Source organism: Nicotiana attenuata, unplaced genomic scaffold (assembly GCF_001879085.1).
Source record: "Nicotiana attenuata strain UT unplaced genomic scaffold, NIATTr2, whole genome shotgun sequence".
In the NCBI taxonomy this organism is placed as follows: Eukaryota; Viridiplantae; Streptophyta; class Magnoliopsida; order Solanales; family Solanaceae; genus Nicotiana; species Nicotiana attenuata.
Window position 1 is genome coordinate 99,640 of NW_017672934.1, and position 24,816 is coordinate 124,455.

General features: G+C 37.7%; 1 protein-coding gene across 2 annotated transcripts; it reads right to left on the bottom strand.

The window, feature by feature from the left end:
• Window positions 1–20,277: 20,277 nt before the first annotated feature.
• LOC109214981 (UDP-galactose transporter 2-like) lies at window positions 20,278–24,708 on the bottom strand. Of its 2 annotated transcripts, XM_019378964.1 has the most exons (7): window positions 24,611–24,708; window positions 24,431–24,485; window positions 22,890–23,097; window positions 21,779–21,963; window positions 21,493–21,693; window positions 21,166–21,327; window positions 20,278–20,887 (listed from the first exon to the last, which is right to left on the bottom strand). In XM_019378964.1, the coding sequence occupies exons 3-7, from the start codon at window positions 23,032–23,034 to the stop codon at window positions 20,564–20,566; spliced, it is 1,017 nt and encodes a 338-aa protein (XP_019234509.1). In that variant the 5' UTR covers window positions 23,035–23,097; window positions 24,431–24,485; window positions 24,611–24,708; the 3' UTR covers window positions 20,278–20,563. The 2 variants fall into 2 exon arrangements, with proteins under 2 accessions (XP_019234509.1, XP_019234508.1); XM_019378963.1 differs by having other exon boundaries at window positions 24,431–24,683.
• Between the last annotated feature and the right edge of the window lie 108 nt (window positions 24,709–24,816).

Genomic DNA, 24,816 nt, shown 5'->3' on the forward strand with positions numbered 1-24,816 from the left:
ATCTCAGTTTAGAGAGAAATATATTATAATCGTTAGAAAATTGATGTTTCAAAATATTTGATAGTATAGAAAAGATAAGAAAATTCTTATTATTCAGTCGGATTAATAGAGCATTAATTAAGTAAGATAGTTATTAAGAGATAAATATATTTAAAGAAAATTTGAAATTAAGATTACTAAGAGCTCGTTTGGCCATGAAAAGTTTCCACTTTTTGTCGAAATTTTTTCACTTTTTTCGAAAATTTGGAAAACTCCAAAAAGTTATTTTTCAAAATTTTCACTCAGATCGCTCACAAAAATTCTAAAACAACCTAAAATTATATTCATGTCCAAACACAGCTCTAATTTTTAAATATCATTTTCACTTGAAATAAAAAATTAATTTTTTCAGAATTTTACAATTCTTATATCCAAACACCCACTAAACATTTTTTAGCGGATTACAAAAACTTTAAAAAGCAGATAAAATGCACGAGATGGAAATAGTGACTCTTTGTTAAACTCATTATTACCAAATTGAAAGAAAAGAGACTTAAAACAACCTCACACGTGCACAAACTCAATCACCCAAAAATCTACAGTAAAACAAAATTATTAGAGAGAGGGAATTGCAAAAAGGAAAAAAATCCAAAAGAAAGGAGAAACAATTAGTAGATGATTGAGATAGAAAGTAGTTTGGGTCCTACTTAATTGAGTAGTAGTTTGATTAAGATTTTTGCTGAATTTGAGAAAATTTGTTAGCCAAAATGGTGAACAAAGAAAAGGGGTGGTAGGGTATTAGATGGGGATAAAGCCAAAAAGAAGACTAGGTTATAAACTTTCATTATATGTAAGTGATTATACTTTGCTAATGATGATATTATTAGTAGTGTTTAATTAAGACCGTATAATTACTTTGTGGTTATATTAATAGAAAGAGAAAAATGTGGTCCACTAACTTTTTTCTTATGGGAAGAAGGGTGGGGGGTTTTGTCGAGATGTCTCATAGCGTAGTCTGATGGCTTTCTATATTTGGGCTGGCTTGGTTCATCTGCGCCTTTTGGGAGTTGCTTGGAGGTAACTAAAATTGTTTGTTGTTTGGAAACAACGTCTGTATCAGACTTTTATCTCCCCTGCAAGAATTCTCGTGTAGGAAAATCTGGAATACAGTNGGGGGGTTGAAGAGGGTAAGGTTTGGGCCACACATGGGCCTACATGAACATGTACTGAAACTCATTGTCCTTTTTCTTCAGGGCCGAAGCCTGTTTATGATTTTAATACATCCTACCCATAAAAAGCCCAGCCTGTATGCAGCTCACTAGGTAAATTACCATTTAATGCAAGTAACATCAAATTCATTTTTTTTTCTTCGTATTTTCATGGCAAAATACATAAGTTACCCTTCAAACTATGGACCAAATCCTTCTTACATATTTTTTGCGGACAAATATTACCTTACACACTCAATCTTTCTGAAGTGTTCTAAGACGCGCCACTTTTGACCAGGTAAATTACACGGAAAACGGGCGCATGAAGATGTAAGAAATGAAAATCTGAAATTTTATTTGAACGATGTAGATTCGAGCAAGTTGATCCAAAGGTCTAAATATTTTTATTTCTTTTTGTCCTTTGTTTTTCTTTTACTATTATACACAAAACACAAAAAGAAAAGGAAAAAGATCGCTAATGCTAAAACCTTCGTCCCCAACCTCCCTACTCCTAGCCTCATTGGTCTTGTTTCCCACGATATACCTCACCCAAGTGCTCCAGTAGATCCAAGTAGGAATAAAAAAGAAATAATCTTTAGATTTAATATCTCCACCCGTATTTTTCTCCATAGCCATGGAGTTATCAGCGAAACCCTTATCTTTTTCGTCTTTTATCAGTCGAAAATGAAGTTCTGCTTGAAACTCCGGCCGGTGAAATAGTTTAAGTTCTGCTTCAAATTGAAAAATAAAGAAGTTAATACAGTTGGGTGCTTCATTTATATGAATATGGCAATAGCACAAGAAGAGAGTTAATGGTTTTTTTCTTGTGAGTTCTATCTGCCATGGCTGCTAAGGTTTTGGAGGAAGAATCATTGCACACTTCCACTATAACTTAATTGGTGCAAAATCAATAATCCATTTCAGATATCAATCAAAGAAATTCTGGGTTTTTCTTAAAGAATGGGAGAAGCAAGGTATTTTATGAGAGAATTTTCTGATTAATCGGAAAGGAAAATGGTGGACATAGGGAGGGGACGGTGGGGGGGGGGGGGTAGGAGAGACGAGTGGGGTGGGTTTGTTTTCTGATTTCTTTTTCTTGTTTAAAATTTAGTATCAATTGGGATGCAAATTATGCATTTTTTTTTCTTGAGTTATGACACGTGTAATGATTTAATTAGCGCGTGTGATGCAATCTCTGAGATGAAGTGGTCAAACATAAAATGGTGTGTCTTAGACACGTTTTGGAAAGGTTGAGTGTGTAGGATAATTTTGATCCGCAAAAAGTGTGTAAGAGGGATTTGGTCCATAGGTCAGGGGGTAACTTATGTATTTTACCTATTTTCACTTTTACTTTTCCAATTAATGTTTCTCCAAAATGTTAGCTAAACTTTATTAGAAAGTTCAACTAAACTCAAGCATGTGTATTTTTTTATACATGTACTCAACAATAAACAGTAAAGTCGATAAATCAAACTCATACGAATATCACATCGACCATACACGGAAGTGATGCTGTGTATCTATCTATCTATATATATCTATATCTATATCTATATCTATATCTATCTATCTATATTATTATAAAAGCATGAAAACAATGTCGGTTTACAAAAATAACCTCATAATATTAAGCATAATAACTCATAATAAAAGGACATAATCGGAATTCTAGATATTAGTCTTATAATCCTATTTGTTTTAGGACATAAGACTACACGTTAGGAATCCTACATGATTACCTTTAGGATTCCTATTAGTATAATTACTTTCGGGATATCTAATTGGGATAATGCATAAAATCCCCCCCCCCCCCCCCGACCTATGACCATATTACCAACTACACACCTTTTCTTTTCGGGGGTCCTATTACCCCTCTAAACTATTTTAAAGTGTAATAAACACCACCTTAAGTGTTGACGTGGCATAGAGAGTGTGCACACTCTCTTAAAGGCAGGTGGAAGTTACAAAAGTAATTTTAAAATTGATTAACATGTAGAAGTGTCATCTTTTATTTGGATATTACATAATTAATTAGTCTCCTTCGCTTCTAAACCTCTACTTGCACGAACAAGGGGGACACCGTTTCAACTGCATGTCACGACCCGGATTTCCCACCCTCGGGAGCCGTGATGGCGCCTACTCGTAGAAGCTAGGCAAGCCACGATCTTACAAATCATTAACTCTTTTTGTTTTTAATTCCTTTTTAACCAATTAAATTAACCGGAAATAAACAATTAAATAACAGCGGAATAAGAAATTTAGCGGAAGTCTTAAATAAAATATAAAACCAAAATATCCTGAAGACCAACACATGCCTCTAACCAGAACCTGGTGTCACACATCCACGGACTGTCTAGGATTACTAGAAATAAGTGTTTGAAAGAAAAGAACATAGTCTGTCTCGAGTACAAATGACAACAGAACATAAAACTGATAGAAGAGACGCCGGGCCTGCGAACGCCAACAGGGCTACCTCGGAGTCTCGGACTGAAGGATAACTCCCAATCTACTGCTGGTGACCAAATGCTACTCCGGGGCCTGGATCTGTGCAAAAGAGCACAGAGTGTAGTATCAGCACAACCGACCCCATGTGCTGGTAAGTGCCTAGCCTAACCTCGGCGAAGTAGTGACGAGGCTAGGACCAGACTACCAAATAAACCTGTACAGCTATATAATATACAGCAAAAAGTAAAGCAGAAATAAACAAGTAAGGATGGGAGGGGGAAACATGTTGCGGGGAGGCAACAGTTCTGAATAAAGCATCAAGTAAGGAAAGGAACAACATAACTTCAATGTCAACAAGAAGCAGAAATCAAACAAGTGCACGGCATCACCCTTCGTGCTTTTACTCTCGTCCTCACCAAGCAGTAATATAATGAAAACGTGCACGGCATCACCCTTCGTGCTTTTACTCTCTTTCCTCACCAAAGCAATTAGAATAATGAAATATGCACGGCATCACCCTTCGTGCTTTTACTCTCTTTCCTCACATATAATCAATAGAAATGGGCACGGAATGGTACATCGTGCGGCACAGCATCACCCTTCGTGCTTTACACTCTTTCCTCACAATAGCAAACAATGCACGGCATCACCCTTCGTGCTTTAATACTCTTCCTCACCCAAACAACAATCACAAACAAGGGCAAGGGAAATAAACAAGAACATATAGGAATCCCGGCAAGGGAACAACAATTAAACATTTAAATCCCGGCAAGGGAACAACGATTAAACAATTAAATCCCGGCAATGGAACATTTCAATAACTCTTCCTCTATCTTTCAATTTTACTTCATAACTCGCTTTACCACTTGAGCCAATGCTCCAAAGGGTTCAATCATCTCATATACTTCCACAATTCATAATATAACTCGAGCCAATGCTCCAAGATGTTCAAAGGTCTCAATTCCTTCCACAAACTTTTAACAACAACTAGAAATCATCACCAAAGCATGAAGAATACAATGAAATCAAGATATTCACAATATAAAGACTCACAGTCATGCTAGACACCAATGTACAGATACTCGTCACCATGTCTATACGTCGTACACGACTAATACCACATAGCAAATAGGTTTCAACTCCTAATCCCTCAAGCTAAGGTTAGACCAAACACTTACCTCGATGCCTTGAACACAACTCAAGTCTCAATTATAGCTTTACCCCTTGATTCCACCGACAATTCGCTCGTATCTAATCACAAATTACTTAATTGCATCAATAAACGCTAAATAAATCAACCCCAATGCATGAAAATGAGTTTTCCAAAGTTTTACCCAAAAAGTCAAAAATCACCCCCGGGCCCACGTGGTCAAAACCCGAGGTTCGAACCAAAATCCGATTACCCATTCCCCCACGAACTCAAATATGTAATTTGTTTTAAAATCGGACCTTAAATTGAGGTCCAAATCCCCAATTTTTGAAAAACATAGGCTCTACCTAAAACACCCAATTTCCCCCATGAAAATCTTTGATTTTAGGTTGAAATCATGTTAAAAGATGTTAATGATTGAAAGAATGAGTAAAAATTAACTTACAATTGATTTGGAAGAAGACTTGTGCTTGAAAAATCGCCTAAGTGTGTTTGGGTTTGAGAAAATATGAAAAATGGGTTTCAAAATCGTTTAAGTGTAAAAATTGCAGGTCTCAGTTATGGAAAATGCGAACAAGGGTTCGCAATTGCGAACCCCGACCTCTCAGATGTGGGAATTATGAAACAGGGTTCGCATTTGCGAACCCTTCATAATTTCCCAGGTTTCGCATTTTCGAAGGGGAAGCTCGCATTTGCGAGGATAGGTGGCCTGGGCTGGCTTCGCATTTGCGATCCAGCCTTCGCAATTGCGAGCCAGGCTTCGCAAATGCGAAGCCTGCAGGCCTGAACACACCAACATTTTTTTTAAGTTCAAAAAGCACACCGTGGCCTATCCAAAACTCACCCGAGCCCTCGAGGCTCCAAACCAAGTATACGCACAACCTCAAAAACATCCTACAGACTTATTCGCACGATCAAATCGCCAAAATAACATCATAAACATCGAATTAAATCTCAAAACCCAAGAATTCTTTCAAACTTCATAAAACATCAAATTTTCCAATTTCGGTCCGAATCACATCAAACGATGTCCGTTTTCAACCAAATTTCACAAGAATGACTTAAACCATATATAAGACCTGTACCGGGCGCCGGAACCAAAATACGGGCCCGATACCAACACGTTCTAATCAATTTTTCACTTCAAATTTTGTTAAACCATTTCAGAAAACAATTTTACAAAGAAATTTATTTCTCGGGCTTGGGACCTCGGAATTCGATACCGGGCGTACGCCCAAGTCCCATATTTTCCTACGGACCCTCCGGGACCGTCAAATCACGGGTCCGGGTCCGTTTACCCAAAACGTTGACCAAGGTCAAATTTATTCATTTTAACATCAAAATTTAGCATTTTTCACAGAATTTCATATTCAAGCTTTCCGGCTACGCGCTCGGACTATGCATGCAAATCGAGGTGACTCTAAATGAGGTTTTCAAGGCCTCGGAGTCATAGAATTCGATTTAAAACAGGTGATGACCCTTTGGGTCGTCACATTCTCCACCTCTAAAATAACCGTTCGTCCTCGAACGGACAGAAGAAGGAAGTACCTGAGTCGGGGAAAAGATAAGGATAACGGCTCCGCATATCAGACTCGGACTCCCAGGTCGATGCCTCAGGAGGCTGACCTCTCCACTGAACACGAACAGAAGGGAAACTCTTCGACCTCAACTAACGAACCTGCCGATTTAGAATAGCTACCGGCTCCTCCTCATAAGACAAATCCTTGTCCAACTGGACTGTGCTGAAATCTAACACGTGGGATGGATCACCGTGATACCTCCGAAGCATGGACACATGAAACTCTGGATGCACGACTGATAAGCTCGGCGGCAAAGCAAGTCTATAAGCCACCTCTCCCACTCGATCAAGAATCTCAAACGGACCAATGAACCTAGGGCTAAGCTTGCCCTTCTTCCCAAACCTCATCACGCCCTTCATAGGCGACACTCGGAGCAATACCCGCTCACCAACCATAAAAGCCACATCTTGAACCTTGCGGTCTGCGTAGCTCTTTTGCCTGGACTGAGCTGAACGAAGCCTATCCTGAATGATCCTGACCTTGTCCAAGGCCTCCTGAACCAGATCTGTACCCAACAACCGAGCCTCTCCCGACTCAAACCATCCATCCGGAGATCGACACCGCCTACCATATAAAGCCTCATAAGGAGCCATCTGAATGCTCGACTGGTAACTGTTGTTGTAGGCAAACTCTGCTAAGGGCAAAAACTGATCCCACGAACCTCCAAAGTCAATAACACAAGCTCGGAGCATATCCTCCAAAATCTGAATAGTCCGCTCAGACTGACCGTCCGTCTGGGGATGAAATGTTATGCTCAACTCAACCCGTGTGCCCAACTCTCGCTGAACTGCTCTCCAGAAGCGCGAGGTAAACTGCGTACCCCGGTCCGAAATGATAGATACGGGCACACCATGAAGGCGAACACTCTCCCGAATATAGATCTCAGCTAACCTCTCGGATGAATATGAGACTGCCACAGGAATGAAATGTGCTGACTTGGTCAGCCTATCAACAATGACCCAAACTGCGTCGAACTTCTTCCGAGTCAGCGGAAGTCCAGTAATGATGTCCATAGTGATCCGCTCCTACTTCCACTCGGGAATCTCAATCCTCTGAAATAAACCACCAGGTCTCTGATGCTCGTACTAACCTGCTGACAATTCAAACAACGAGCCACATATGCTATGATATCTTTCTTCATTCTACGCCACCAATAATGCTGCCGCAATTCTTGATACATCTTCGCGGCGCCCGGATGAATAGAGTACCGGGAGATATGGGCCTCCTCCAAAATCAACTCTCGGAGCCCATCCACATTAGGCACACATACTCAGCCCTGCAATCTCAAAACTCCATCATCATCTAAGGTGACCTGGCATCTCCGCGCTGCAATGTGTCTCTAAGGACACACAAATGGGGATCATCATACTGCCGATCACGGATACGCTCCAATAATGAAGAACGAGCGACCGTGCAAGCTAGCACACGACTGGGCTCAGAAACATCCAATCTCACGAACTGATTAGCTAAGGCCTGAACATCCTAGGCAAGCGGCCTCTCACCGACAGGAATATAAGCAAGACTGCTCATACTGGCTGACTTCCTACTCAAAGCATCGACCACCACATTGGCCTTTCCCGGATGATATAAAATGGTGATATCATAATCCTTCAACAACTCCAACCACCTCCTCTGCCTCAAATTCAACCCCTTTTGCTTGAACAAATACTGAAGACTCTTGTGATCCTTGAACACCTCACATGCCACGCCATACAAATAATGCCTCCAGATCTTCAATGCGTGAACTATGGCTGCCAACTCCAAGTCATGAACCAGATAGTTCTTCTCGTGAATCTTCAACTGCCTCGAAGCATAGGCAATGACTTTGCCATCCTGCATCAACACTGCTCCAAGCCCAACACGGGAAGCATCACAATAGACTGTATAAGGCCCTGAACCTGTTGGCAAAACCAACACTGGTGCCGTAGTCAGAGCTGTCTTGAGCTTCTGAAAGCTCGCCTCACACTCATCCGACCATCTGAACCGGGCACCCTTCTGGGTCAATCTGGTCATCGGGGCTGCAATAGATGAAAACCCCTCTACGAACCGACGATAGTAGCTTGCCAATCCCAAGAAACTCCGGATCTCTGTAGCTGATGCTGGTCTAGGCCAGTTCTTGACTGCCTCAATCTTCTTTGGGTCCACCTGAATACCCTCTGCTGATACGACATGACCCAGAAATGCAACTGAACCCAACTAGAATTCACACTTGGAGAACTTAGCATATAACCGACTATCCCTCAGAGTCTGAAGAACCACTCTAAGGTGCTGCTCGTGCTCCTCCTGGCTGCGGGAATATATCGTATATGATCAATGAAGACTATCACGAACGAGTCCAAATAAGGTCTGAACACTCGGTTCATCAAGTCCATAAAAGCTGCTGGGGCATTTGTCAACCCGAATGACATAACCAGGAACTCATAGTGCCCGTACCGAGTGCGGAAAGTTGTCTTATGGACATCGGATGCCCTAATCCTCAACTGATGGTAGCCAGATTGTAAGTCAATCTTGGAAAATACCCTGGGACCCTGAAGCTGGTCGAACAAATCATCAATCCTCGGCAGCGGATACTTATTCTTGACTGTAACCTTGTTCAATTGCCGGTAATCAATACATATTCTCATTGATCCATCCTTCTTTTTAACAAACAACACCAGCGCACCCCAAGGTGAAATACTGGGCCTAATGAAGCCCTTCTCAAGCAAATCTTGCAACTGTTGCTTTAACTCTTTCAACTCAGGCGGGGCCATACGATACGGCAGAATAGAAATGGGCTGAGTGCCCGGAGCCAAATCAATGCAGAAATCAATATCCCTATCGGGTGGCGTACCCGGCAGGTCGAAAAGGAAAACATCAGGAAACTCACGAACAACGGGCACAGAATCAATAGAAGGGACCTCCGCACTAGAATTACGAACATATGCCAAATAGGCCAAACACCCCTTCTCGACCATACGCCGAGCCTTCACATACGATATAACACTGCGGGTGGAATGACCATGAGTCCCTCTCCACTCTAAACGAGGCATACCCGGTAAAGCTAAGGTCATAGTCTTGGCATGACAGTCCAAGATAGCGTGGTAAGGTGATAACTGGTCCATCCTCAATATAATATCGAAGTCAACTATGTCTAAGAGCAACAAATCTACTTGAGTCTCAAGGCCCCCAATCACCGCAATACAAGAACGATGGACTCGATCGACCATAATAGAATCACCCACCGGTGTAGACACATAAACAGGAATACTCAATGAATCACTAGGCATGACCAAGTACGGGGCAAAATAAGATGATACATACGAATACGTAGACCCCAGATCAAATAACACTGAAGCATCTCTATCACAAACCAGAACCGTACCTGTAATAACTGCATTTGAAGCCTCAGTCTCAGGCCTGGCCTGAAGAGCATAACATCAGGGCTGGGCCCCACCACTCTGATCTACCTCTCTGGGACGGCCTGCTGCTGGCTGGCCTCTACCTCTAGCGGCTTGAGCTCTACCTCTAGTACCTCTACCTCCACCTCTAGCACCTCTACCCCCACCTCCAGCTGGCTGGACGGGCTGTGGAACATCTGGTGCCTATATCATGGCACGAGAACCCTGATGCGAAGAGCTGCTCGATACTCGAGGGAAAAACCTGGCAACGTTGCCCGTCTCACCACAAGTATAACAAGCCCTCGGCTGCTGAGACTGCTGGCCTTGGCGACCTGAATGACCACCCCGAAAAATCTAAAGTGGCGGCACACTGATAAGAGCAGGTGGTGCAATGTAGGACTGCTGATCGAAATACTGCATCTGGGGACCACGGCCACCTGAAGCTCCGTGAGAAACCTGAAGTGCTGTCTGATAAGGCCTAGGAGGATGGCCTCTACCATATGAATCTCTGCCTCCAGACGAGGCACCACTGAATCTGCCTGACTGACGGGGTCTCTTGTCTGCTCTATGACCACCCCCTGTGATAATATCATGTCAACCCTCCGGGCCACATTGGCCGCCTCCTGGAAGGATATCTCACTCCCAGTCTCTCTAGCGATCTGGAGATGAATCGGCTAAAAGAGTCCATCAATAAACCGTCTCACTCTCTCCCTCTCAGTGGGAAACATGATAAGAGCATGACGAGCCAACTCAATGAACCTGGTCTCGTACTGGGTGACAGTCATGGATCCCTGCTGAAGGCGCTCGAACTGCCTCCGATAGGCCTCTCGCTGTGTAATAGGGAGAAACTTCTCCAGAAATAGCTGTGTGAACTGCTCCCAGGTCAAGGCTGGCGATCCTGCTGGTCTAGCTAAGCAATAATCCCTCCACCATGTCTTGGCGGATCCAGACAAGCGAATGTAGCAAAATCAACCCCATTGGATATTAATGAACCATTTGGTGAAAAATTAATGGTCTTTTTGGAGGTGATTTCGGTCAAGACCTATCAGTAGTTCCAAAATCGACAAAAGCAAATACTGTAAAAGCTATGTTGCCAAAGTTATACTTCTGGCCTCAAATGAAAAAGATTCAATTGACAAGAAATATAAAGTAAGAACATATCTAGTATTCAATGTCTTCTTGCTTTGTGTCGGAAACGAAGAAGAGCATCAAACAAAAGATGATTTGGTTCTTCCTGAACACTTGATTATCAATCCCAATGGTAATGGTAGTGCATTTAATAAGAGAAATATTTTCATCATTAGATTAAAATGCAACTTGTGCAAATTGCACAATAGAATTAAAAAGATATCTTAATTAGCAGAAAAGAATATATTGATCAACTAAATAAAAGATTGATTGCAAAATTTTATAGTAAAAATAAAATATTTTTCAGCTTTTGACTCAGCAGAAAATGATACCAATAATTACTACCAAGAAGAATACTTAAATACTTCAATACCAAACGGCCTTCTACCATACATGTTTGTTGTCAATTTTATTATTTCTTACGTATGTTAGTGTCACCATATATATAATAGATTAAATTAAAATTTATCTTCCCTTGTATATAGGTTAATTTTGAAGAAAAATATGGCCATCATGCTACTGAAAAACTTAGATACGCCGAATAGCTTATGTAATAGTACACAGATGGTATATAGTAGTTTTGACAATTACGTCATACATGCAGAAATTATGATACTGGTCAATGCGCTTCTAAGTATATTCTTATCCCTGAATTCAACTTTCGTCTTCTGAAACTAAAGAATATCCTTTTAAATTTGTGTGAAAATAATTTTTAGTATGTTTATGTTTTGCAAATATAATAAATAAAGCACAAGGACAAACATCCTAAATATTGGACTATATTTACCGCAATATATTTCCTTGCATGAACAATTGTACGTTGCACTTTCAAGAGGGATATCAAGATCGAAAACAAGAGTTCTGGTTAGGGCAGAGCAACCAAAGTATTAGGAGGGAAACATACACAAAAAAGTTGCCCACAAAGAAGTGTTCGTTAAGATACCATCACATTAAGTACTTCTAAACTATAATACATAATTATCTAACTAACATGTCAAAATTGATCATTTGTGTAAGTTTTGATGATGTTCTTTTATCTTAAATTCATGTATTATGCTAATGTAATAATATTTTTCGGCATTTAGATGATTGTTGTATTATTATACAAAAACTTCTCTCATTAATTAAATTTTATTGTTCCTTCATATAAATAAATATTTAAATAATCTCGTGTCATTATTGACGTGTATCGCACGTTCATAGATACTAGTATAAGTAAATAAACCTTAAAACCTAGTGACACATTTTAAAGTTGTGGGCGTCTCGGGCCAAAACAAACAATATCACTAATGGGCTGGACGGTAACAATAAAAGTCGAAATCTGTGAAGCAATGGGATTGAGTTCAAGATCATTTGTAAGAAGTTGTATGTACAGTTATTTTTTATAATCTTTTACGAATCTTTTATGAAATTCTTAATTTGAAGTTTGGGGCAGACTACAGTAAATTTGATATTCTTGTCTTTTTCGTTTTTTAAATTTTTTTGTCTCTATCTAAATTCAACACTAGGTTTCCTGTTGTTGCCTAATACTTTGACAAATCCACCAAAATCGCAAAGTCTTAGTTACTGTATCGTTTATGTGGTAGCAGTGATTTTGATCAATTTTGTTTGGTGATGTTACTAAACATCTTTTACGAATATTTTATGAAATTTTTAAGCTGAAGTTTTTCCACATTTGGTATAAGACTTTTTCTTTGACTAAAATATTTGCAAAAAATAAAGGAACGAACAATTATTTGGACTAATTCTATGACACATTAAACACACTTATAAGGTATCTACATGTGAACAAATAGTGTTGCTGGGTGACTTGTACGTTCACATTTGATGCTGAAATGTGTTTATACATTCACTATAATATTTACAAATAGAAGAGCAAAATTGAGCATGGAATTGACATCCATATGACCATTTAGCTGATTTTATCATCCCACAAAATCTCAAGAAATAATCTCAGGTCAAATGTATACGCTATAATACCAACTTAATAGCTCAAATTGCGTCTAAGAATTTTCCTACAATATGTGTTTTCACGCACGCAATCGGTGTCGTTACTCAAGATATACGAAATAAGTCAAGTCTGTACACTAAGGGGTCGTTTGGTAGGGTGCATAAGAATAATGCTGAATATGGTGTATTAGTAATGCTGGTATTAGTTATGCTTGCATTAGTATGCTGGTATTAGTTATGCTGACATATTTCTTATTCATTGGTTGGTTTGATATATTAAAGTATTGCACAATTTCTAAAAGAATTGTTTGTTTACAAAAATGCCCTCAAAACTAGTCCACACTCTAACTTTTTAAAAGAAACATATGTTGAGAAATATTGTTATATGAAAAAATTTTAAAAAATTTATTTTTGTCTACCTATATTGTAAAATAAAATTAAATTTTATTTATAAAAAAGGAAATATGCTAAGTATTTATTTACTAGGAATATAATTTTATTTCTCACTATTTGAATTATTTTGAACTTGCATTAATATACTAACTAGCATATTTTAATCAAGCATAAATTTTGAAGGACAATTTTGTCTTTCACTAAGCTAATGCATGCATTAAAACCCATTGCATTGCTAATACCATTGTTTTCTATGCATTAGTTATGCATAGGCTAATACCAAATAGGATGTATAACTAATGCTTGCATAACTAATGCATAGGTTCAAAATGTCTACCAAACAATGCATTATTAATACACAAAGCTAATGCATGCATTAGCTTATTTAATGCATCCTACCAAACGACCCATAGTTTCTTTGTATACTTTATATGACAATATTACTGTTTAGAAAGTTAAACAAACTTTGTTGCGATTATAAAGTTTTCATTACATTGTTTCAAATTTTTAATTATAAATATTTGTAACTAGTAGTGTTTTTATGTAGTTGTGAGTTATTTAAATTTTATTTTAAAAAGGCCAAGAAATTGATGTTCAAATTGAAACAAAATTAGGAAGTATGATCCTCTCCTCGTATTACTTTTGCTGAAATGGAGGGAGTACTTATTCCTTTCAAATTGAATAATGGAGTTCAGAGCACAACACAAAAGTTTTTGCATCAATTTATTTTAACGTAAATTCAGACATTCCTTTTTATTTTTTGAAATAAAAATGTCACATATTTAGCAACCATATAAAAATATCATAAAATCATAAATATTTTAGTTAGAGGTACCTTTAAATATACTTTTAATATCTTAATCAAAATACAATTTATTTGATTCCTCATATTTTAATAGTGGTCTCTTCATTTACAAATAATTGTTGATGTGAAAGCACATAGGTGGACTGATCTTTGAATAGAGAAAAGAGTGATTTTGTAATGTTTCTTTCTTTTTTATGACATGTGAAGTAATTTAGAGGATGAATTATAGGACTCATATGGAAACAAAGCCAATAAGAAAATATTAAAAGGAATGTAGTAGGATAAATATGATTTCTTTACCCCTAATCAGAAGTCTCGGGTTCAAATTTTAAGAATGCTTATCATAACAGGGAATGTTTGTCCCGCCTTATACGGCACAAATCCGAATTAATCAGGATATCCAAACGGATACCAGATATGGAATGAGAAGGAAAAAAAACAATGAAAAAATGTTTACACAAAAATATGGAAAGAAAGCCAATGAGAAGATAGCCAAACAGGGCTAGAAGACTAGCATCTATGATTTACAAAAAAGGCCAGAAAAATTCAGAAGCATGCATTGGGTTTTAACTAATGCAGCCAAACTCTTATTGACAGTTCGTTTTTTTTTTTTTTTTTTTTTTTTTTTGCTAAAATGGACAGTTTGATTAGTTTACTTTTTCCCTGAATTTCAGTAAACACTAGAAATTAGTTGTTGCATGTAAACAAAATAAACAGTGGGCTCCCTTTGCAGCTGTACCCCTGTGCCTTTGCCTCCACCTAACTTATCTTGTCATTTCTCTAACTGAATTATTGGTATGTTATTTTCAACTTTCCTATTTCTCTTTCAATTTTTCTTTTCACTTAAGTACTTTTGTAAAATATAAAATTGTGTAAGGTTGAAAATTATTAGGGTAAATACAAAACAGGTCGCTCGGCTGAAAATAATTGTATGTATAATTTTTTTGTACATAATATATATATATAGAGAGAAAAAAAATATCTATTTTGTTGGCTATTATTTTTGGGAGCGACTAAAAATATACATTTCTCAACTTATTACAGGTTCCCTTTGATGCATCACAGCTAGTCTCAATGTCCGATCCGACATTCTGAGTTGAAGGAGAGTTTTGAAATTTACATCTAATAATATCAATATTTGCTTTTTACGCGCGCGAAAATATACACACATATGGGTCGATTCTTGGTTTAATAGAATCCGCAAACTCATATATCCATGGCGTCACGAAGCTATTAAATTTTCATGGATTGATCAATTTATTTGTTCACAGTTATTAATTATGTGCAGTATGTTTTTTTTTTTTTTTTTTTTTTTTTTTTTTTTTTTTTTTTTTTTTTTTTTACGTAAGAAGTAGAAGATAGGATAGATGCAGTATTTTCCGATAACCATGTAATGATAAATATACAAGAAATGGCCAAAATCGTAAACGTAGAGGAAAGCAGGCCCAATTCAATCAGACAGCCCAAGTTGATCTAATCCAAATTCGAAATAGTCAATAATCAGTAAAAATAGAACCGTCTAGCCAGTTTTCGGATTGGTCATTCAAAAATAGTCAGCGTTTACCAAATCAATCAAAAATAGCCACTATTTTGCTGCAACAGAGACCGGTCCAGCTAATATACTGGAGTTCAGTGCACCTGTGTATGAACTTCCAGCATATTATGCTGGAACTCCAACACACGGAAAGTTCCAGCATAATATACTGGAGATTCGAGCACTTGTGTATGAACTTCCAGCATATTATACTGGACCGTTATACTTTGCTGGAACTCCAGTATAATATGCTGAAGTTTAAGTATACTTATGCTGGAACTCCAGCATAATATACTGGCGTATTTTCTGGGTTTTGAACAGTGTTTTCGCACAGATTTATCTTTACATGAAAAGTGGCTAAATTTCCATTACTTTTGAAACTGGACTGTTTTTGAACGACCACTTGTAAATCTGGCTATTTTTGAATTTCTCCCCAATAATCATACACTTGGTTGGTAATATGTGTTAAAAGATTGTTAATTTTTACTGATAATGATATAAGTATTGAAAATACATTCGATTAAGTTTTGGCCTTCAAAACCAGGTCCTAATTTCATAGTATCTATCAGCTCCTATTACAATCGTATAATTTTCGAATGAAAAGTCGTACACTTTAGAAAGTAGATGGAATGAAAGCGACTTTTTATGCGCCAACCCCTCGTATGTGTTCATATATAATTGATTATCATCTAGCTATGGAGACTGAAAGATGCAAATATTAATGGCCCAATTTGTATTCAGGTCCAATGAATCGAATACTAATAACTTGTGAAAATAACACATGCTACCTACTTTTCGAATTGGTAATTGAAAAAAATCCAGCATTTGCAAAGTTTTTGTTCCACACATGGAATGCCGTCGGCATTCTTCTCCTACTTGCTACAATTGCTTTAGCGCGAGCAGCAAGGAAAGGGCAGTCAGTGCGAAAAGGGAAGGGCATGACAGAAGGGAGATAGACCTCCTATAAGCATTACTCTCTTTTGAGGTAACTTGCTTACTCTGATATGATTAGTTCCGTCTTTTTCTGTTTTCACGGGAACTTCTCCTTTTTGGTTAACAACCTATGTTGGGCTGACTAAGCCCACTATCCTACAGGGCCCCTCTTGTGTCGGGTTAAGGCTCCACCTCATCTTGGGTTAAGGGTTTAGTTGAACCCAATTTCTTCACTTGTAGTCTAGGGCTTTGCTTGGCATTGGGCTTCGATATAACTTGCTTTCCTGGTCTTGAATTAAACCTCTGCTCTCCTAATTCAGTCTATAGGTTTTGGTTTAGGTTCAATTTTAGTTGTTTAGCTTAGGTCCATCAATCAATCTCTCATAAACCTTCGGGCGAACAAGCATATTCTATTACAAGGTTTTAATACTAGTTATACGCCCGTGCCTCTGCCGATTAAAACTTTCCGGATGTGGCTTCATCAGCGGCGCCACAAGCAGCAGGTAATTTCCGTTATGGAGGGTGCGGGCAGGGGGGACGGCGGGGAGGCCGGCTCCACCGGTTGGTTGCCGAAGATGACCCCTCGCCCGGAAGAGATTGCTCAGGATGAATGTTTGGGTAACAAAGCCGAGGAGGGTATAGTCAAGGAGAGAACTCCCGAGGAGAGTGATTTGGCTCATAGAAGCGAGGATCTGGAAGAGAGGGTCAACTATGGCAGTGACTGAGGGGGACTTGTTCTGTGATAAACAAATGACTTCAAACAGCACGCCAATGGGACCCTCCAATAAGTCTATTGGAATTGGCTCTGTATCAATGGAATCACATCATCATCGCTCCGGTTGGAATTAGAGAAACTAAGTTCGTTTCGGTATGAGAAAATAACCCCCCTCCCTTACTGACTAAGGCTAAGGTGGTGTCAACCAAAGGGGCAAGAAGTTCTCACATGAATAGACGTTTGAATATTCGCTCAGTACTTGAACCTTCGATCACTCGGATTCGTCGTTCACCTTCTCAAACCGACGAAGCCTACTCGACCTTCGTATTCCCTGCCCCCCATACCTGAATGAAGGAAAGTAATAGCTAGAAAAAGTTGGCATTTGGAGAGGAGAGGGCAGAGAAGAAAACGTCCACCAGAGGAAGAGTACTTCTAGGCTTTCCAGGAATTGGAATTACTGAAGAAGCTCTTTATACTGGAATTGAATCCTACACATAAGAGCATTCCGAATGCTAAAAAGTTTCGGTTCATTTTATTTATGATTTAAAAGATGCTAAAAAAACTTTCTTTCATTAGACCAGTCAATAAAGGAATGGCAGAGTAGTTGATCCCGACCCTTGCCGGTAAAGAAGCTTCTTTAAGACACTGAGTTGCGTTAGGCAGGATAATCCGGCGCCCCCCCTTCTCTCCAATTCTCATTTTCTTTGGGGTCGTTAGTTCCCAGAGCTTGAGGATCTGGAGATAGACCTCTATGCTCGAATGCGTCTCTTAGAAGCACGCCTTTTCGAGTTGGTATATGGATGGGCCAACTCTTTGGGTCGTAATAGTGCATACGAAAGATTGATAGAGCTAGCGATGACAACTATCTGCATGACTGCTTTCTTATGATGAGTAGTGCCCATCGTCTTCCCCAGTCCCTGAAAGCCCTCCGGGGGCCTAGCCCTCTTTCTCCACTCGAGTCTGAAGTTCAGCAGCTTTCATCGAGGCGGTCTGGTCTAATCGAAGTCAACTGACTCACATGGAATACGGGGTTCGTTTTCACCGAGCTGGTCGCTTGAGTCTATAGGCTACCTTTCCTATCCGCTTTTCTACAAGGTCTACTTTCAGACCGGGCCAAGCTCTAAGTCAAGCATTCAGGCACCAAAGACCTCTGACTACGCTCCTCAGCCTAGGAAAGAAAAATTGCCCCATTTCGGCAGCAATTGCAGAAAGCCTGTTTGCAGTATCCATAGCCATACGTGCTAGTACTCAAATTCTTGAAAATTTTACTATTTTGCTAAAACACGAAAAACTTCAGTATAATATGCTGGATTATGGAACTCCTGCATATAAACTTCCAGCATATTATGTTGGAACTTCAGCACATTATGAAATTCCGCACATTATGCTGGATTCTCATATGTAAAAAAATTCGAGCTCCAGCATATTATGCTTGGATTTTTCCGGATTTGTAAGGATATTTTTGCTCAGATTTTATCTTTACATGAAAAAGTGGCTAAACTTCGATTACTTTTGAAGCTGTGGCTATTTTTCAATTATCAGTCGTAGATCTGGCTATTTCTGATTTTCCCCCTAATAACTTGTCCAATCCAAATTGACACTGCAAATAACTTTTATACAATCAGTTTGACCTGAAGGTTAATTTAACTATATGATCCCCCCCACAAACACACACAGAGATCCTTGGAGGAAAAAAAGAAGAAGAAAAAGAGACAAAGTTATGTGCCAGAAATGAAAAAGGAGTTATTAAATGCAAAGCATTAATCTTTGCATGAAAATATCATTTCTAAGAGTAGAAAATGAATAAGATTCTCATACATTTTAGCTATTTCCATCACTTCTCAAATTCATGCATTCAAAGTAATAATCTCATATTAAAGTGTCCCTTTACCAAACATGTTAGCATTCATTGAGAAATGCCATATGATTTTTACATGAAGTGAATATAACTATTAAATGCCACCATACCTACAAATTCATTCATTTCTGAATCATAAGATATTTCACATGGTTCACACGTCACACATATTATTGTGTAACTCAGTTAATACTGAAAGTTCTGTATTCACCTTTATGACTAGTTTGTTTTCATGTAAAACTATATACTTATAACTGAAAAAATAAAAGTCTTATATAATTATATACATTTATACTAAATCTGCACCTATTGTGACAAAATAAGGGGATATTTTTATATATACCTATTTTTGGGGTCACTGTTGAAGTTATACTCGCATTGCACAAAAAATTGCGAAGCATACCCTCTCGGATCTGCGATAGTTCAATCTTCAATGCAACTTCAAAAATCAAATTTGAAGTTCTTCTATCTTTCAACAGCAACTTCAGAAATTTGAATAGTAAGTAGTTCAATCTATTAGATGCAACTTCAGATTTCGAATCTTAAGTTTTAAAACATAAACTTGTTTTTGGATTTTCAACAATCCAATACACGATTCAATGCGCAAATCTACTGCAAATGAACTCAAATTCGAAACATAACTTTCAAATATCATAAATAACAAATCTCAATCATCAAATTGTCAAAATAACAATAAATTTAACAAACTCATTTTGCAACTAAGAAGAAGAAGAAGAAAACAATAGTAAAGAAAAAGAGAAAAGCGTATGTATCCAATTTTAGTTAAACTTTTTTTTAAAAATTTTGGGTACAAATTCAATGGGTGACGCTAAATTGGATGCCACAATGAAACTTTTACCAAATAAGTGGTGTTTGCAGTCATATGTTGCACCCCTGACATAAAATCTGCCTACCCTATTTTTTTATTTTCTTTTTTAATAACAATAGTGTCCGTACCAGTTTGGACGCTTGCTAACTCTCAGTAGCACGGGTAACACATAACTCCGCCCGCTAGGACAGATAAAAAAAACCACTTAACATTTTTCGTCTCTACTAAGATTTAAGCGCGGGTATCTTATAGTTTTCACCCATTTCATTTTGGATGTGGACTTTTATACTATTTAACCTACGTTGCCTAAATGACTGGAATATAGAACAACCACATGAATATGAATAGAGCAAGCTAGAAATTGAACATACCAATATCTAATACTCACACTCAAGTTAAATAGGTTTTGACAGTATAGACTTCAAACCATACTGATCAAAGGAAAATTGCTTTAAGTAATGATCAAATCACATTGTCTTTGCAGTCTTAACATGTAAATTTCAACATAAATTATAAGGGGGGAAAATGAAAATGAAATGAAAAGCTCACTGTCAAAAAGAAAAAATATTAGATGGTGAAAGATCAAATCATATGGTTGAATTGAACACTTTGTGACTATAGGGCAGAAAAGGAATAAGAAATTGTCAATTACTCTGCTTGACTTCTTCGAAATGACTCACTATACTTTCTCGTCGAGCTCAGTTGCTAGTAAGCGATTTTGTTTTTCAGGTTTGATGGTAGAGGGAAGTGGTAACCGCTCTTTTCCACCGGGTTGTGAGGAAGCATTACCATACCATATCATGCCAACGATTGCAATAGACATTCCGAAGACAACGTGTAGATTGAGTCCCTCTTTTCCGAAAAAGAGGAAACCCAAAATCAGGACAAGAATTGTCTTCATATGACCAAGCACTTGAAATGTCACTGCTGTAAATCTACCAATGCAGATGAATTGGCTGAGATTCGTCCCTATCGCTATTGTACATGATAGGATGATGAAAAACTGCAATGAGAAAAAAAAAACGCCCGAATTATTATAATGGCCAACTACTAAGACCAAAGGTGACGTACAATAGAGTGTACGATATGGGTAGTTCCCAGAAACGTATCGTTCATACATTCAGTTTGAGCATTAAACAGATGTATCCACAATCCACATCCTATATGGTGAAACATTCTCCTTTTTAAACAGGATGAGAAACTCAAGTGAAACTTGTATTACATAACCATGATATAATGGAACTCACTTATGTCAACTAAAGAGGACTTTGATGTACTTACTAGTGATATTGAGGTATAGTTATAGGCGTCGACCCTCTTCTCAGTCAACCAGTAGTCTACAATGGGTCCCGTTAGCAGCAGCGATGTTGCCTGTATTGGTGCGGTATGCCCCAACAGGTTAAATGATCCCAATGAATATTTACGCTGAAGAAAATGTACATACTGCATCGGAAAAATGTAAATCAGCCACACTAATCAGTTAGTGGAATGTATAGAGAGCAACGAAAATTAACATTGCACCAGGTAGAAAAGCAAGTTATGTTTGACATAGGCAAAAGGCAATTGATGTTCCATAGTAAACCACACATTTTTTAATTAATGACTTACATATTGCTGTAGGGCAGTGCTCCAGACGGCAATGAAGGCAGCAATAAAACCCTTTGCATTTACACTTACATCAGTAACAGTACAGATTGCAACACCTAGTAGGACCAGCAAAATACTTAATTTGGTGTCCCTTGAGTATCGCACATTGTCCAGCACAATTTCCAGAAAGCACGACACAGGTATCATACTTAGCTTTGCAATCTGATGAGAATCGAGAGGAAAAAGCGGTGTGAGTTTGAATTCAAGACAAGTAGAGCATAGATGTCCGATGAATCTTCACACTGACCTGATAGAATCCGACGGAGTTCCACATTAAACTCACATTCATTCCGACAATGGAGAAGTTTGCAAACAATACAAATTTCAATCGTTCAGACCACGGAAGTTGGGAATTCTGGATATGCCCAAGCCATTTAAGGAAAAAGGTCATCAATGTTGTCGTGGCAAAATGTAGACCAGTTAAGGTTGTCGCTGCAAATTGGATGGAACAATAGGACAAAGTCAGGATAACAAAAGAAATATCAAGTTAATTCATTCTAAAGCTTACGAATGATTAGGAAGATTAAACCAGTTCATAGAGAAACTCTTCTTTTAATCTCAAAGATTATCTTAATCCATCAACTCCAAATTATACAAACTAGATATTATTCAGTCTAGTTTCTCTTGGCCACAAAAACAAAGTAGAAAGATGTTCAAGATACCACAGGTAAAAAAAAATCATAGTCCCCCAAGGCAAATAAACAAATAGAAAAAGAGATGCTAAATATTGGTTTATGTTCTTAAATATACTTGGTGGCTTCAGTTTGCAGGGTCAAGAAGTAAAGAAAAAGCTGAGACAAGTCTGAAGAACAATTTCACTGCGCATATTATGGCCAGTATGGATAGATAGAAATCATAGATGCTTTGAAGATAAAGGTGATCGTACGGAAGGGAAGCCCGGTGCACAAGACATCCCGCGTTCACGCAGGGTCCGGAAAGGGCCACACCCTAAGGGGTGTGATGTATTGTAGACAGCCTACCCTAATAAAGGTGATCATATTCTTGTTCGAAATAGGTGATCATGTATATGTCTTCAGAGTTTGAATTTGTGGTGTAACTTGAACATTGTAAATGGCATAGAGGATATACAGAACTTACTAAATTCCTCATAGATAGTGAAGGAATCTACGCTACGGCCTATGCAGTACCTTTTATATATTTGTACAGCACGTTCTTGGTGCTGGTTGATTAATAAATCATTTATCAGAAAGATGAATAAGAGATGCTAGATGAAAATGCCTACTACAATAAAATCATTTGTGCAAAATCCCAACATGAATACTGGAAAACGTGATGATTAGACACATGCAAACCAGAACTAGCAAATGTAAGAACATCAACACGAGTATATAACGTACCAAAGCTGAAACCATATGTAGCCATTAAGGCTTTATTAACAATAATAATTCCAACTGAAGTGACAATATTGAATGCCCATGCTGCCACATCAAGAGCCATTTTCTTCTCATCCTTGACAGCTGTGGACATTTTCTTTGACCGCATCTAAAGCATAGAAAATTCTTTAATGTTTGCTCTTCAGAATAATCACCAAAATTCAAGCTTCCTCTGCATAGAAACACATCAAACAAATGAATAAGAAGTTCCCACAGAATGTAACAAAAGGAGCTACTCTACCACAAGCGCATACAAAGACGTCGTCACTAACATTCTTGTATAGAACCACAATTATGATCAATAGCAGTGCTTCTATTGGCTAACCAACCAGAGTATAACGTTTCATGTGAATAAAGGAGGGAGAGCTAAGAGAAACAAAGAGAACAACCGATCAATCAAACCCAATCTTAAACCTACATATACATCACTAGAGGAAAAGATACAAGTATAAATGACATGAGACATATAACCATTTGAAACAATTAAGCTGGGACGTGCCAAAAGAAAAGTAAATACGAAAAAGTATAGTTTACAAAATATTCATAATTTCACAAAAGGAAAGTAAATTTTATCCCTCTTGACCAAATGACAACCACACTAAAAGTTAATAGTCAACCCCATGATTTTGTCATGCAAAAGTTTAAGAAAAGAGAACTCAAACAAAACAAAATCACAACCAAAACAATGGGAAAGATCCGTAATATGCCTGCATATTATTTTAAAAATGACCATATCTAAGGCAAAAAAAAAAAAAAAAAAAAAAAAGGCAATTCAAATGTTTCATTGTGTCACGGATGTAGATCAAACGAAATATTTATGCACGAAATGCTTTATTTTGGCTCTTTTAATCATTTTTATAAAGCACGTAATTTTAGTTCAAGTTCTGGAAAGTATGTTCATTCTGAGAAGAATTAGTGTGAGTTGCTGCAGAAATGTACCAATCAAAGAAAAGCCAGATTAAAATTTGAATATTAGTCCATTTTAGGTGAAGGATGAAACTAATCATTAGCTAATCATCTTTCTTTCTCTCTCTCCTTTCAATGATGGTATGAATATGAACTAGTACTACATTACAGAACATAAAGCTTGCAATTTATGTGGAGCTATAGGAAACAAATAAAATCAGAAATCAATTGCCACTATGCAATCTCCAGCAAAAAACACAAGGATCCACACACTTCATCCCATTTCCTCAGACTTTACATCCCAATCCAACCATTAATAGAGAAAAATCACTCAAATATAACAGATCTTCACAAATCAACTGCTTCAACAATCCAAATTCCAAGTAAATCAAAAGCAAAATATGAAAACCCCACAAAAACACACACACTCACACACACACAATTCAATAATCCATGAAAATCATAAACCAAATATTAAGAAAACCAAAAAATTCAAAACAAAAAAACTTCCAATAAAATCACAAATTAACCAATAAAACTCAAAAGGGAAAGAAACCCACAAATTAAATTCAAGAAAGATAAAAGGTAAGTAAACATACTTTCAAATGAATCCAAAAAAGCGCCAAAATAGTAACAAGAGCAGCTGTTACTCCGCTGAGAAAAAATCAAGAAGCTTTGTAAAAAATGGAAAGTGAGTTTAATTATATGTAAATTGAATGTGTTGTATAAATATAGAGAAAAATTTGGTGAAGAATGGAAAAAGTTTGGATCTTTTGCACCATCAAGTAAGACGTGGACCAAGGAAAGAGTTGCGTTTTTTACTTCATGTCTGCGCTTGCTTTGTTTCCTTTTTCTTTTAATTAATTAGCTGAAATTTATATTTATTGAAATGATTAATTTTCCTATTTTATGTGGGGTTAGAATGTGAATTTAAACCCTTTTAAGATCTGAGAATTTAAAATATTAATAGTTTTATTTGTTCCGT

Excerpts from the sequence above, each read along its gene's own strand:
- LOC109214981 (XM_019378964.1), bottom strand. The coding sequence starts at position 23,034 with ATGCGGTCAAAGAAAATGTCCACAGCTGTCAAGGATGAGAAGAAAATG. Across the intron at positions 21,694-21,778 it reads ACTCCGTCGGATTCTATCAG|ATTGCAAAGCTAAGTATGAT; the intron begins GTCAGTGTGAAG and ends GATTCTCATCAG. Across the intron at positions 20,888-21,165 it reads ACTATACCTCAATATCACTA|TTTTTCATCATCCTATCATG; the intron begins GTAAGTACATCA and ends TTCTCATTGCAG.